Source organism: Oncorhynchus keta, chromosome 34, assembly GCF_023373465.1.
Source record: "Oncorhynchus keta strain PuntledgeMale-10-30-2019 chromosome 34, Oket_V2, whole genome shotgun sequence".
Taxonomy (NCBI): Eukaryota; Metazoa; Chordata; class Actinopteri; order Salmoniformes; family Salmonidae; genus Oncorhynchus; species Oncorhynchus keta.
Genome location: NC_068454.1, coordinates 77,726,981 through 77,741,138, shown reverse-complemented (window position 1 = coordinate 77,741,138; position 14,158 = coordinate 77,726,981). Strand labels below are relative to the sequence as shown.

At 42.2% G+C, this 14,158-nt stretch overlaps 2 protein-coding genes across 3 annotated transcripts; both read left to right on the top strand.

Moving 5' to 3' along the window:
* The first annotated feature begins 276 nt into the window (after positions 1-276).
* Positions 277-2,899, top strand: LOC127915282 (mpv17-like protein). 2 transcript variants are annotated; one of them, XM_052495099.1, is made up of 6 exons: positions 277-424; positions 915-1,081; positions 1,386-1,811; positions 2,077-2,147; positions 2,257-2,286; positions 2,548-2,899. In XM_052495099.1, the coding sequence occupies exons 3-6, from the start codon at positions 1,391-1,393 to the stop codon at positions 2,680-2,682; spliced, it is 657 nt and encodes a 218-aa protein (XP_052351059.1). In that variant the 5' UTR covers positions 277-424; positions 915-1,081; positions 1,386-1,390; the 3' UTR covers positions 2,683-2,899. The 2 variants fall into 2 exon arrangements, with proteins under 2 accessions (XP_052351059.1, XP_052351060.1); XM_052495100.1 differs by having other exon boundaries at positions 340-424; positions 878-1,081.
* Positions 2,900-8,115: 5,216 nt separating this feature from the next.
* LOC118377577 (60S ribosomal protein L18) lies at positions 8,116-14,062 on the top strand. Its single transcript, XM_052495098.1, has 7 exons — positions 8,116-8,196; positions 8,911-8,997; positions 9,226-9,333; positions 11,341-11,439; positions 11,800-11,923; positions 12,204-12,273; positions 13,929-14,062. The coding sequence occupies exons 1-7, from the start codon at positions 8,194-8,196 to the stop codon at positions 14,002-14,004; spliced, it is 567 nt and encodes a 188-aa protein (XP_052351058.1). The 5' UTR covers positions 8,116-8,193; the 3' UTR covers positions 14,005-14,062.
* Positions 14,063-14,158: the final 96 nt, after the last annotated feature.

Below are 14,158 nucleotides of genomic sequence, written 5' to 3'. Positions count from 1 at the left end.
TAATGGCACATTGCCCTTTAGGTTCTGCAGAGGTCTGCCCTAGCACTCTATTTTACATATCTATGGCAGCACAGCGGAATGAATAGACTATCCTCACCGCATAACTGAATAACGGGTAGTGTGTGTGTGTTATTTCAAATAGGAAAAATCTATAGGCCTCCATCCCAAAGTGGGAGCGGAAATGATTGCCACCATCTTATTCCATGTAATTGGGAGTTTGGGGTGAACTATTCCTTTAAATATATACACTGTGCTTATCATTGTAAATTCAACTTACCACATGTAACCAAAGGAGGGAAGTGTGGCTTCAGGAGTGGCATCTATTTTTAGTGCAGCCACATGCGTGAGACCAGGGTCTACTCTGCCTTTGAGAAACGGCATGTTGGTATAGATTTGCTGACTTATACTGTGGACCATTACTTTGGTAAGTGACATCACCCATAACCCTTTTCCAGCAGTAAAGAGTAGGAGTGTGGATCTTTGTTGTCACTATTGGCAGTTTTGCAGCAAGTGGCCACATACACATGGCTATGGCAATGAATGGGAATGTGTTGAGAAACGTAATACCATTCTCCCACCAAAGTCAGTTATAAACACACGATCTGAGCGCATCAGTCAAATGTCCTGCATTTAATAGGCTAGTACAGTAGGCTACTTTAGAAGCATAGTGGTAGTAGCACTGTAGTTATACTGTATTTAGGTTGATTGGTGGTATTGTATCAGTATGACAACTCTTGCTATTCATCAGATCTGTCTAATTCATGTTCTAAACACTACATTCTGTATCCCTCTAGCTCTTTTCCTCCATGTATCCATTCACTCTCCCTCCTGCTTTCCCCATCTGTGCTTTTCTCACATGCTTTCATTGCAAATGAAGGCTACTAGGTAAAGCCTTATCACACTCCCTCTGACAGAACTTTGACCAGCCAAGCAGACCTCTCTGACCTCTGAGAACCTGCCTCTTATTGGCTGAGAATTCCATTGACCCACCCTTCCGTGTCCTCCAGCAGCAAGCACTGTGAATCTTGTGCCTCTGCCACTGCTGTGTTCCAAGCGGTGGATGAGACAGCTAAGTTGTAAAGTAAGTTGTCTCTCTCTTTGTCTAAAGCAAGGAGTCAGGGTTCAATTTGACAAGGCAAAACAACAAGGTTATTTTGTTTAATTTATCTATCATAGCCCACTGGATTTGAGGGTTGGGTGGGACCTTAGAAAATATAATGTAATGAAATCAAAAGTCCACTTTTATCCAAAATAAAATGATCAGTGAATCTAGCTTGTGATGCTGATAGCCTATAAGTAAGTGAAATATAATTCATTAGTTATAAGGAATGTTTTCTTTCTTATTCCATAATGTTAACACTTTGTTTCTCCCCTGAATTCACCAGTAACCATGAGTCGAGCCTGGGCCTTGTTTAAGGCCCACCCCTACATCAGCAATGTGGTCGGATACACAACCCTGTTCGCATCCGCGGACCTCATACAGCAAAGCATGCTTGGAGGGAAACAGAGTGGAGGATTAAACACAGACGAGGGAACACACACCATCGATGACTCAGAGGGGGCCAAGCTTAACATGGAGGGAACCAATATTTCCACTGGTACTAAAAGTGTCACAACATGGGCTGATATTGACTGGTCCCAGACCGCTCGAGTGGCCTTTGTTGGCTTCTGTTTCCATGCCAATTTCAACTACCATTGGCTGAAGGGGCTGGAGAGGATGTTGCCAGGGGGAGGGGCCAAAAGGGTGTCAGGGAAGGTAGTGCTGGATCAACTGGTTGCTGCCCCCGCTACTATCAGTGCCTTCTTCATAGGTAGGTGTGTGTGTGTGTGTGTGTGTGTGTGTGTGTGTGTGTGTGTGTGTGTGTGTGTGTGTGTGTGTGTGTGTGTGTGTGTGTGTGTGTGTGTGTGTGTGTGTGTGTGTGTGTGTGTGTGTGTGTGTGTGTGTGTGTGTGTGTGTGTGTGTGTGAGGAGTAAGTTTCACACATCCCCAAGTGCTACACGTGTGTGTTGGTGTGATATAACTTTCAATGTGTAAGACTTAAACATTGTTCTATAATATGAGTTACTCTTTTTAAGGTCTTAGTGTATTAGAAAACAAAGAGGACCCATTGGAAAACTGGAGGGAGAAATTCTGGACTTCATACAAGGTAAGGATGCAGAGCATGAATTAGTTGCTGAAGGAAGAGAGCAAAGTCTAGGTCACCACAACCACATTAATGGTCTCTCTGTCTCCCTCTCTTTTGTTGTGTATGACAGACTGGAGTGGTGTACTGGTCAACAATGCAGGTAGAAACAATACACATTATATGCATACACACACACACACACACACACTGATCTCTCTCTCTCTCCCCCTCTCTATCTCTCCCCATCTCTCTCTCTCTCTCTCTCTCTTTCTCTCTCTCTTTCTCTCTCTCTTTCTCTCTTTCTCTCTATGTCTCTCTCTATGTCTCTCTCTCTCTATCTCTCCCCATCTCTCTCTCTCTCTCTCTCTCTCTTTCTCTCTCTCTTTCTCTCTATGTCTCTCTCTCTCTCTCTCTCTCTCAGGCATTGAATTTCTCCCTGGTTCCCCCAGTTGCTCGTACAGTGTTTGTGGGTGGCATCACGCTGGTGTGGACAGTATTCCTGTGCCATTTCAGACAGCAGAAAGATGATACACAAACCAAACCCCCCTCTCACTGATATGGATGTTATTGGATGAGCTGTGTGATGACAAAATTGTGACAACTATTTCATTGAATAGCTTTTATGTGCTGCACGCTTATAACTTGATTAAAGTAGTTATTTTAAAGAATGTGTTTTTCATCTTTGCATGATGGCAGGCAGCCTAGCAGTTAAGAGCGTTGAGCCACTAACTGGAAGGTCGCTGGTGCGAATCCCCGAGCCTACAAGGTGATATATCTGTATCTGATAAGAGCATCTGCTAAATGAAAGCAAATATATATATATATATATATATATATATATATATATATATATACTGCTAAAAAAAATAAAGGGAACACTTAAACAACACAATGTAACTCCAATTCAATCACACTGATTGACAATAAATTTCATATGCTGTTGGAATAGACATGCATAGACATGCTGTTGGAATACATGCAAATGTAATAGACAACAGGTGGAAATTATAGGCAATTAGCAAGACACCCCCAATAAAAGAGTGGTTCTGCAGGTGGTGACCATAGACACCTTCTCAGTTCCAATGCTTCCTGGCTGATGTTTTGGTCACTTTTGAATGCTGGCGGTGCTTTCACTCTAGTGGTAGCATGAGACGGAGTCTACAACCCACACAAGTGGCTCAGGTAGTGCAGCTCATCCAGGATGGCACATCAATGCGAGCTGTGGCATGAATGTTTGCTGTGTCTGTCAGCGTAGTGTCCAGAGCATGGAGGCGCTACCAGGAGACAGGCCAGTACATCAGGAGACGTGGAGGAGGCCGTAGGAGGGCAACAACCCAGCAGCAGGACCGCTACCTCCGCCTTTGTGCAAGGAGGAGCACTGCCAGAGCCCTGCAAAATGACCTCCAGCAGGCCACAAATGTGCATGGGTCTGCTCAAACGGTCAGAAACAGACTCCATGAGGGTGGTATGAGGGCCCGACATCCACAGGTGGGGGTTGTGCTTACAGCCCAACACAGAGAACACCAAGATTGGTAAATTGGCCACTGGCGCCCTTTGCTCTTCACAGATGAAAGCAGGTTCACACTGAGCACATGTGACAGACGTGACAGAGTCTGGAGACGCCATGGAGAACGTTCTGCTGCCTGCAACATCCTCCAGCATGACCGGTTTGGCAGTGTGTCAGTCATGGTGTGGGTGGTATTTCTTTGGGGGGCCGCACAGCCTTCCATGTGCTCGCCAGAGGTAGCCTGACTGCCATTAGGTACCGAGATGAGATCCTCAGACCTCTTGTGAGACCATATGCTGGTGCGGTTGGCCCTGGGTTCCTCCTAATGCAAGACAATGCTAGACCTCATGTGGCTGGAGTGTGTCAGCAGTTCCTGCAAGAGGAAGGCATTGATGCTATGGACTGGCCCGCCCGTTCCCCAGACCTGAATCCAATTGAGCACATCTGGGACATCATGTCTCGCTCCATCCACCACAGACTGTCCAGGAGTTGGCGGATGCTTTAGTCCAGGTCTGGGAGGAGATCCCTCAGGAGACCATCCGCCATCTCATCAGGAGCATGCCAAGGCGTTGTAGGGAGGTCAATACAGGCACGTGGAGGCCACACACACTACTGAGCCTCATTTTGACTTGTTTTAAGGACATTACATCAAAGTTGGATCAGCCTGTAGTGTGGTTTTCCACTTTAATTTTGAGTGTGACTCCAAATCCAGACCTCCATGGGTTGATACATTTGATTTCCATTGATCATTTTTGTGTGATTTTGTTGTCAGCACATTCAACTATGTAAAGAAAAAAGTATTTAATAAAAATATTTCATTCAGATCTAGAATGTGTTATTTTGGTGTTCCCTTCATTTTTTTTGTAGCAGTGTATATATATATACAGTGGGGCGAACATGTATTTGATACACTGCCGATTTTGCAGGTTTCCTACTTACAAAGCATGTAGAGGTCTGTATTTTTATCATAGGTACACTTCAACTGAGAGAGACGGAATCTAAAACAAAAATCCAGAAAATCTCATTGTATGATTTTTAAGTAATTAATTAGCATTTTATTGCATGACATAAGTATTTGATACATCAGAAAAGCAGAACTTAATATTTGGTACAGAAATTTTTGTTTGCAATTACAGAGATCATACGTTTCCTGTAGTTCTTAACCAGGTTTGCACACACTGCAGCAGGGATTTTGGCCCACTCCTCCATACAGACCTTCTCCAGATCCTTCAGGTTTCGGGGCTGTCACTGGGCAATAGGGACTTTCAGCTCCCTCCACAGATTTTCTATTGGGTTCCGGACTGGAGACTGGCTAGGTCACTCCAGGACCTTGAGATGCTTCTTACGGAGCCACTTCTTAGTTGCCCTGGCTGTGTGTTTCGGGTCATTGTCGTGCTGGAAGACCCAGCCATGACCCATCTTCAATGCTCTTACTGAGGGAAGGAGGTTGTTGGCCAAGATCTTGCGATACATGGCCCCATCCATCCTCCCCTCAATACGGTGCAGTCGTCCTGTCCCCTTTGCAGAAAAGCATCCCCAAAGAATGATGTTTCTACCTCCATGCTTCACGGTTGGGATGGTGTTCTTGAGGTTGTACTCATCCTTCTTCTTCCTCCAAAACACGGCGAGTGGAGTTTAGACCAAAAAGCTCTATTTTTGTCTCATCAGACCACATGACCTTCTCCCATTCCTCCTCTGGATCATCCAGATGGTCATTGGCAAACTTCAGACGGGCCTGGACATGCGCTGGCTTGAGCAGGGGGACCTTGCGTGCGCTGCAGGATTTTAATCCATGACGGCGTAGTGTGTTACTAATGGTTTTCTTTGAGACTGTGGTCCCAGCTCTCTTCAGGTCATTGACCAGGTCCTGCCATGTAGTTCTGGGCTGATCCCTCACCTTCCTCATGATCATTGATGCCCCACGAGGTGAGATCTTGCATGGAGCCCCAGACCGAGGGTGTTTGACCGTCATCTTGAACTTCTTCCATTTTCTAATAATTGCGCCAACAGTTGTTGCCTTCTCACCAAGCTGCTTGCCTATTGTCCTGTAACCCATCCCAGCCTTGTGCAGGTCTACAATTTTATCACACAGTTCTCTGGTCTTGGCCATTGTGGAGAGGTTGGAGTCTGTTTGGGTGAGTGTGTGGACAGGTGTCTTTCATACAGGTAACGAGTTCAAACAGGTGCAGTTAATACAGGTAATGAGTGGAGAACAGTGGGGGATTCTTAAAGAAAAACTAACAGGTCTGTGAGAGCCGGAATTCTTACTGGTTGGTAGGTGATCAAATACTTAAGTCATGCAATAAAATGCTAATGAATTACTTAAAAATTATACAACGTGATTTTCTGGATTTTGTTTTAGATTCTGTCTCTCACAGTTGAAGTGTACCTATGATAAACATTACAGACCTCTACATGCTTTGTAAGTTGGAAAACCTTCAAAATCGGCAGTGTATCAAATACTTGTTTTCCCCAGTACCAGTCAAAAGTTTGGACACACCTTCTCATTTAAGTTTTTTTCTTTAATAGTACTATTTTTTACATTGTAGAAAATAGTGAAGACCTCAAAACTATGAAATAACACATACAGAATCATGTAGTAACCAAAAAAAGTGTTGAACAAATCAAAATAGATTTTAGATTTTAGATTCTTCAAAGTAACCACCCTTCGCCTTGATGACAGCGTTGCACACTCTAGGCATTCTCTTAACCAGCTTCACCTGAAATGCTTTTCCAACAGCCAACCAGCTTGAAGGAGTTCCCACATATGCTGAGCACTTGTTAGCTGCTTTTCCTTCACTCTGTGGTCCAACTCATCCCAAACCATCTCAATTGGGTTGAGGTTGGGTGATTGTGGAACCCCGGTTATCTGATATAGCACTCCATCACTCTCTCCCTTACATTCCTGGAGGTGTGTTTTGGGTCTTTGTCCTGTTGAAAAACAAATGATAGTCCCACTAAGGGAAAACCAGATGGGATAGCGTATCGCTGCAGAATGCTGTGGTAGGCTGGCTGGTTAAGTGTGCCTTGAATTCTAAATAAATCCCTGAAAGTGTCAACAGCAAAGCACCCCTACACCATCCCACCTCCTCCTCCATGCTTAACGGGGGGGAACCACACATGCGGAGATCATCCTTTCACCTACTCTGCGTCTCACAAAGACACGGCGGTTGGAACCAAAACTCAGACCCAAGGACAAATTTCCACGAGACTTGCTTGTACTCATGTTTCTTGCCCAAACAAGTCTCTTCTTCTTATTGGTGTCCTTTAGTAGTGGTTTCTTTGCACCAATTCGACCATGAAGGCCTGATCACGCAGTGTCCTCTGAACAGTTGATGTTGAGATGCGTCTGCTACTTGAACTCTGTGAAGGATTTATTTGGGCTGCAATCTGAAGTGCAAATAATTGTAATGAACTTTTCGTCTGCAGCAGAGGTAACTCTGGGTCTTCCTATCCTGTGGTGGTCCTCATGAGAATCAGTTTCATCATAGTTTATGGTTTTTGCGACTGCACTTGAAGAAACTTTCAAAGTTCTTGAAATGTTCCGCATTGACTGACCTTCACGTCTTAAAGTAATGATTGACTGTCATTTCGCTTTGCTTATTTGAGCTGTTCTTGCCATAATATGGACCTTGTCTTGTACCAAATAGGGCTAACTTCTGTATACCACCCCTACCTTGTCACAACACAACTGATTGGCTCAATCGCATTAAGAAGGACAGAAATTCCAGAAATGAACTTTTAACATAGTTAATTAAAGGTTAAATAAATAAATTACTAAAAATAAAAACAAGTCACACCTGTTCATTTAAATGTATTCCAGGTGACTACCTCATGAAGCTGGTTGACAGAATGCCAAGAGTGTGCAAAGTTGTCATCAAGGCAAAGGGTGGCTACTTTGAAGAATCTCAAATATAAAATATATTTTGATTTGTTCAACACTTTTTGGCTTACTACATGATTCCATATGCATTTTTTTCATAGTTTTGATGTCTTCACTATTATTCTACAATGTAGAAAATAGTACAAATAAAGAAAAACCCTTGAATGAGGAGGTGTCCAAACTTTTGACTGGTACTGTATATGAAAAATGCATTTTTTTTCTCTCTCTCAAAGCTGGAACTATGAATTCTGACACAAAAACATACATATTTAAATATTTTATAAAGTAAAAAAAATAAGGAGCCTGACAAATTACAAGAAGAGAAGCTAGTTACATTTTCTGTTCTGTTAATAAAATTGACTATTAATTGTATGTAAATCACATGGTAAAATATAATAGACTACTGTATTTTGAAATGTAATTTGTTTTTCACATAGTGGTTTTATTGGTTAGAAAGTCACTTCACACTAGCCTATACACAATTGATGAATGGATTCAATTAATTAACGAATAGACTAGCATAAAATATAAATATAATGACTTTTGGACGACGTGATGATCACACAGGAAGTAATAGCAAAACAGCCAACGAAAATGCGTGTGACCTCCGTAATCGCGGAGATGTGTTTATCGCGAGACAGCGACCCTTCCTTTTTCCTTTCCACTCTGAGTCTAAGATGGTAGGTACAGATTCTGAAAACATCGTTAATGCTCCAACTTGATAATCTAAGTCCATCCTCACTTTTACAGTAGCACAACTCAACAATTTCCATGTAAATATTTGCCTTGATGTCTTTGGTTTGAATTCCGAATGGTATTGACATACTATTTGGCGTTTTAGCGATACGGTTCAGTCCTTCACTACCGGGGGTTAGCGTCACAGTAGCTAGCTTGCTACCTGATATTTTCACTAATTACTGAAAGACTGCGTGTAATTTAGACACAAGATAATGGTACTGCTTTTCGAGAAATGTCGGTAACTTTTGTATCTTCGTTTTGAGGCTTTTCCATGTCCGAATGTATCGGATATCTGACTAGGTTAATGGCCCTAAATGAAAACGTGCTATTTGACCAGTGTTGGTGAACTATGTTACTCCGCTGTCTCACTAGTTAGCCGCTGTGTATGAGACTGCAACGTTATGCTACGCGGTATGCCGCCAAATTCAAGTTTGGTATGAATGATTTGTGTGCTGTTTAGGTATGAGTTACACAGACCACGTATACTAACGTTACAATCGTTTGAGGCCTAGCCATAAAGCATAGGGTTCAGAAGCATGCAAAGGTACTTTTCCTGGCACAGTGATCAGAAGTGTCATTAACACTGTGTAACTAATTATTTGGTTAGTGCGCGAATGGCAAGTTTGTATGTATTTACCTGCACCATCTATTCGCAGGGAGTTGACATCCGACACAACAAGGACCGTAAGGTGCACCGAAAGGAGCCCAAGAGTCAGGATATCTACCTGAGGCTCCTGGTCAAGGTAAGTGTCACAACCTTTTATACATTGATTCAAGTTAACATTAAGGCATTGTCATGTAAACAAGTAGTCTGACAACTAAGTTGTTGGTTTTCCCATCTTAATGTTATACTTTTTTTGGTTAATTGTAAAATCTATACAGCACATAGTTCAGAGTAACCCTTGTTAACATTTTACATTGAGTAGTCAATACTTTCTACTTAATAAATGTTTATGTTCTCTTTCCCAAAGCTGTACAGATTCCTGGCCCGTCGCTCCACTGCTCCCTTCAACAAGGTGGTCCTCAGGAGGCTCTTCATGAGCAGGACCCACAGGCCGCCGATATCAGTGTCCCGCATGGTGAGTTACATCAATCTGTCCCATTGCTGTGTTTTTAACCTGCTACAGAATCAAATTGCTACAATCAACTCAATTGAATGGCAGTAACGTTCACAGATTCAAATACTTAAGAGGGCAACAGTACAAGTGGGAGGACAACTTCAGCTGGTACTCTTGCTTATGCCTGTTGCGCTACAATGCTTTATTGGTGCTTTTGACACTTCCTTGCGCAAACGGCCTAGTTATGATTCTCTTTTGACCTTTGACTCCTATGTCGTTGTTAATATACCTTCTGATGATTTGGTACCTTTGAGTGAGCTGGAGATCTTTCCACCTCTCATGTGACTTCTTGAACATGTACCATTTGGGGTGGCAGGTAGCCTAGCGATTTTAGAGCATTGGTCCAGTAACCGAAAGGTCGCTGGTTCCAAACCCACTAGGTGAAAAGTCTGTCATGCCCTTATTGCTCCTGTGTCTGCTAAATTACTTAAATGTAATGGCCCAGTTTCCCAAATGCATTTTTAGACTAAGTTCATTGTTGGAGCTTTGTACAAGCTCAGCGGTTTCCCAAAACCATCGTTACTAAAATTGGACTTGAAACCGCTCATTATTTACTGAGTGTTCGTCGTTGGGTGCTTTTTTTTGCCCATCTGCGTCACTTTATACACAAGATCTCCGCTAAACATGGAATCAAGATGTTTCTGACCGCAGATAACTTCAGAACAAAGTTGACTACAAATACGAAGTTACAAATGAGCAAAGGATAACAATACATAAAAAAATCTTGCAATGGAAACCGAGATGACCTCATTAAAACAGTCTAAGGGGGATATAAGTGGTATCACTGAGTGGTCATGACTTCAAAACCAACTTATACTCTATCATACTAACACTGTCAAATCCCACCTGTACGATACCAAGGGTCCTACAGCTCATTAGGGATGACGTTAAGAGATTGACAGTTCTACCTTTTAGCACTATAGGGATGAGCAGAGGTGATAAAGAACATACTCCCTGGGCTACCGTTCCTTATGTCCTCTGTACCCCTTCAATTCCCTCAGTACTGGTTTAAAGAAATGTGTAGTTTATTTTCTGGCTTATTGTGGAAAGATAAGAAACCAATAATTAACCATAAACTGTCCATGTCAAGAAGCAAGGGTGGATTAGCTGTTCCTGTTTATTTGTATTACTTGTCTTGTGATGGTAATTTGATCTCTATATCATTATGGTATTACCCCGAGTGCTACTGTAAGATAAGCCACTTGAGTTTGTAAACCACAGTGCTTCAGCATGGAAGTCATAGATTTGTTGACTATGGAATGAGTGTCATCGGCCCTCCAGGACTATGACAACGGGCTAGACTCTAGCGGGTCTCTGGGACATGTATATGTAAATCAAAGAGCCTTGCCTAATATATTAATACTCTATGTGTTTGAACTGTACCCCCCCCCCCAGGCTTGAGTCTAACCGGTCACACAGGATAAGATTAAACACATGTAAAATTTATGCCTATTTCAGTCAGCTAAATTGATTTGATGTTCAATTAGTTATATTTTTAAAGTTGTAGGCTTTTGCCTCAATATTTCATGTGTAACATGTGCAATGATGACAAATCTTATTTGGTGCATTATTGGATTAGACAAAACTGCCTAAATATTTGTAGTCAACGGTGGTAATATCTCTCTAGGTTCTGATCTGTCGTCAGTATGATTTTAATAGAGAAAGTTGATCTGAGAGCTGCGCTGCCTTTCTTTCGTTCCGATCAGTATTGAGGCAGCTCCAACCATGCACTTGTGAACGTTCTCGCAGTGTTGTGTTTTTGGGAAACTCTTGTTACATATTTGCCAGTTTGTAGGAACGATGCATCAATTAACCCTCGTTAGCCTAAGTTCCATTGCTATTGAGAAACCGGGACAATGTCCTTCCAGGTTTATTGATATGAATACATAGCAAAGTGAAAGCATCTTAGTATTTATCTTTACCCTGTGGCGGTTGTCCCTCGTCTGAACTATTTGACGTCCTCTTCAGATCCGTAAGATGAAACTGCCTGGTCGTGAGAACAGAACCGCAGTTGTCGTGGGGACCGTCACTGATGATGTCAGAATTCAGGATATCCCCAAGCTCAAGGTAAAGGTTGTTTTAACTTACTGGATGCCTGTTGAGGTCAGGCTTTTGCTCCAGCACTAACACACCTGGTTTAACCTGGGGTGTATTTATTGCGGAAACTGTTTAAGAGCGAAACTAGCATTTCTATTGGACAAATTCAGGTAGGTCCCTCCTTTGCCTTTGCTTCCGTTTTAAGAAACGTTATGCAACAATCGGTGGAGTAAATACACCCCTGACTATTTTAATCTGGTGTTGGGCTACAACAAAAGCCTTCACGCCCTGTAACTAGGTTGCTCTTCTGGACTAGTGTGACTACTTCACTGAAAATTAATTAAGTACTAACAGGAGTTGCTAAACGTGTTCTGTTCTCCCTTCCCTCAGGTGTGCGCTCTGAAGGTGACTGACGGCGCTCGCCGCAGGATCCTGAAGGCCGGAGGTCAGGTCATGACCTTTGACCAGCTGGCTCTAGCTGCCCCCAAAGGACAGGGCACCGTGCTGCTGTCAGGTAAGAACACTGCTAGTTTGAACAATGTTCAAATTTAAAGTTATGCTGGGAATATTCTGTTGTACCTTTGCTCTACAGTCCTGTTACTGTTATCACCGCCACAGTCGGATTATGGCTAAACCCTGCCTGTTTCTAAAATGTCTCTTAAACCTAACCACACTGCTAACCTAAATCTGCCTAAATTAAGGCCAAAAAGCCTTAAAAATGTTGGCTTTGTGGCTATTAAGTAGTGACAGTCCTGTTACTCTGGTCTGAAACTCACCTGTTTTCCTTCTTTCAGGACCCCGCAAGGGCAGAGAGGTGTACAGGCATTTTGGAAAAGCCTGTGGAACCCCCCACAGCCACACCAAGTGAGTATTGTACCCCTTTCTTGAGATTGCTGCTCTCCTAGGCTTTCATTCAATATCTATCAACTTAGAGAATGTTTTCCAAATGGTTTGACAAGTTCGTTCCAGTTTCGTTTTCACTGAAAATCAAATGAGGACACTTTCTGAATATTGAGAACTTCGATAAGATGTTTTGTTAGTACGGGGGCTTGTTTTGGAGAGCCCTACTGTAGAATGAGGATACTAGATGTGCATTGTGTAGAGAAGGACAAACATGTTTCTCTAATGTAGAAACAATTGTCAGTTTGTCTGAAATGTTCTAATCTATATGTTGCACCTCACTGAATTAGCACCTGAGCCCAGTGTTAAAAAAACGGCAATTGAATTCATTGTTAGAATTTAATTTTTCAAAACTGGTAAATGAGATTTGGGTCCTGTATTTGGATTTTGTAATCCAATCTAACCTTTAATCATCAGGAAGATTTGTTTTTTGTTTTTCAAAACTCAAAAGGCAGTGATTAGGGTTGTATTAGATGGTGATCATCCTGATCCCACTGGAAGGGTGCATTCAGGGTGGGTTTATAAAGGTGAAAGGCACTACAACCAAGATATGTCAATATAACTAAGGTGAGGAGGTTTACATCTGAATTGATTTGACTGCAGTATAGGTACTGAATGTGGCAATTTTGTTTGTATTGAGAAGTGTCAAATAGAGGGATGATTTCAAAGTAGGTCATCCATGTGAATCATGTAGATCTGAACTAAATTGGGGGGGGTGCAGACAGTGATTGTCCTTCTATTATGTTGGATTAATGCATTTTTTTCATTTCGCTTGTAAGAACAAGGGCACAGGCCAGTCTGACTAGGCTTGGCGGTCAGGTAGACTGAGAGAGACTGCCATAAAGGGAAAAGGAGTACAGTCACGCGTGCAACTTTACATCGTTGAACATCGCAAGTAACAAAAATGTTGTTGTGTTTTTGGGCCCTCACCAGTTTGCATCCCTGCAAGTAAATGCATGTACCTTTTTGATTCAGTGTTTAATCGTCACCTACAGGGGTTGCAGGTGTAATTGCAGGGTACAGTGAAAATCTTACGATATAAATACAAATACCACTATATACATTAGTTTACTCCTCTCGGGTTCCCTATGACAGTTTAGTGGTAGTGCCATAACCTGTCCAGTAGATGGCGAGGTGTAGGTAGGCCTGTTCAAAGCACTAGACATCTGGATTCAGTGATCTTGATGTTGTGGCCTCTTGATCAGAATGATCCATCTGATTTTATTTTTTGAAAACGTCCAGATTGATCTTGAATTGCAAAACGGAGAATTCCAGAATCTGGATTATTCTGATCCAAATAAAACGTTTTTGGTGTAGAACAATTTGTTGAACTCAATGTTTGTTTACAAAATATTAATGTATGCGCCTGAGATCCACTAGATTCACTTTCTCCAACCCAGTTATATCATATCAGTGATTACTTGAAGGAACGGAGAAGGAAAAATGCGTAATTTAAATGCATCAGGCCTAGCTGTACTTTGCTAGTTTTGTCCCCAGACTATAGCTTTGCTTTACATTAAGTTGATGGACTGGCAGATTTGCATTATCTGCAGAATCTAGGAAGTGGTTTGAAACACTTATAAACACTGAATTAATGGCATATCTCTTCTCTCCCTCAGGCCCTACATTCGCTCCAAGGGCAGGAAGTTTGAACGTGCTCGTGGGCGCAGATCCAGCCGTGGATACAAGGCCTAAAGTCTTTTTTTGTTTTCCCTGGAATCTGATACAAATAAAGATAGCGATATAAAATGAATCGATGTCTCTGTCCATTTGTTTTTTTCAGAGCTTTATTGCGCTTGCATAGTACTTCACTCTGGACATTTTCTTGTGCAAACCTGATGGACAACTT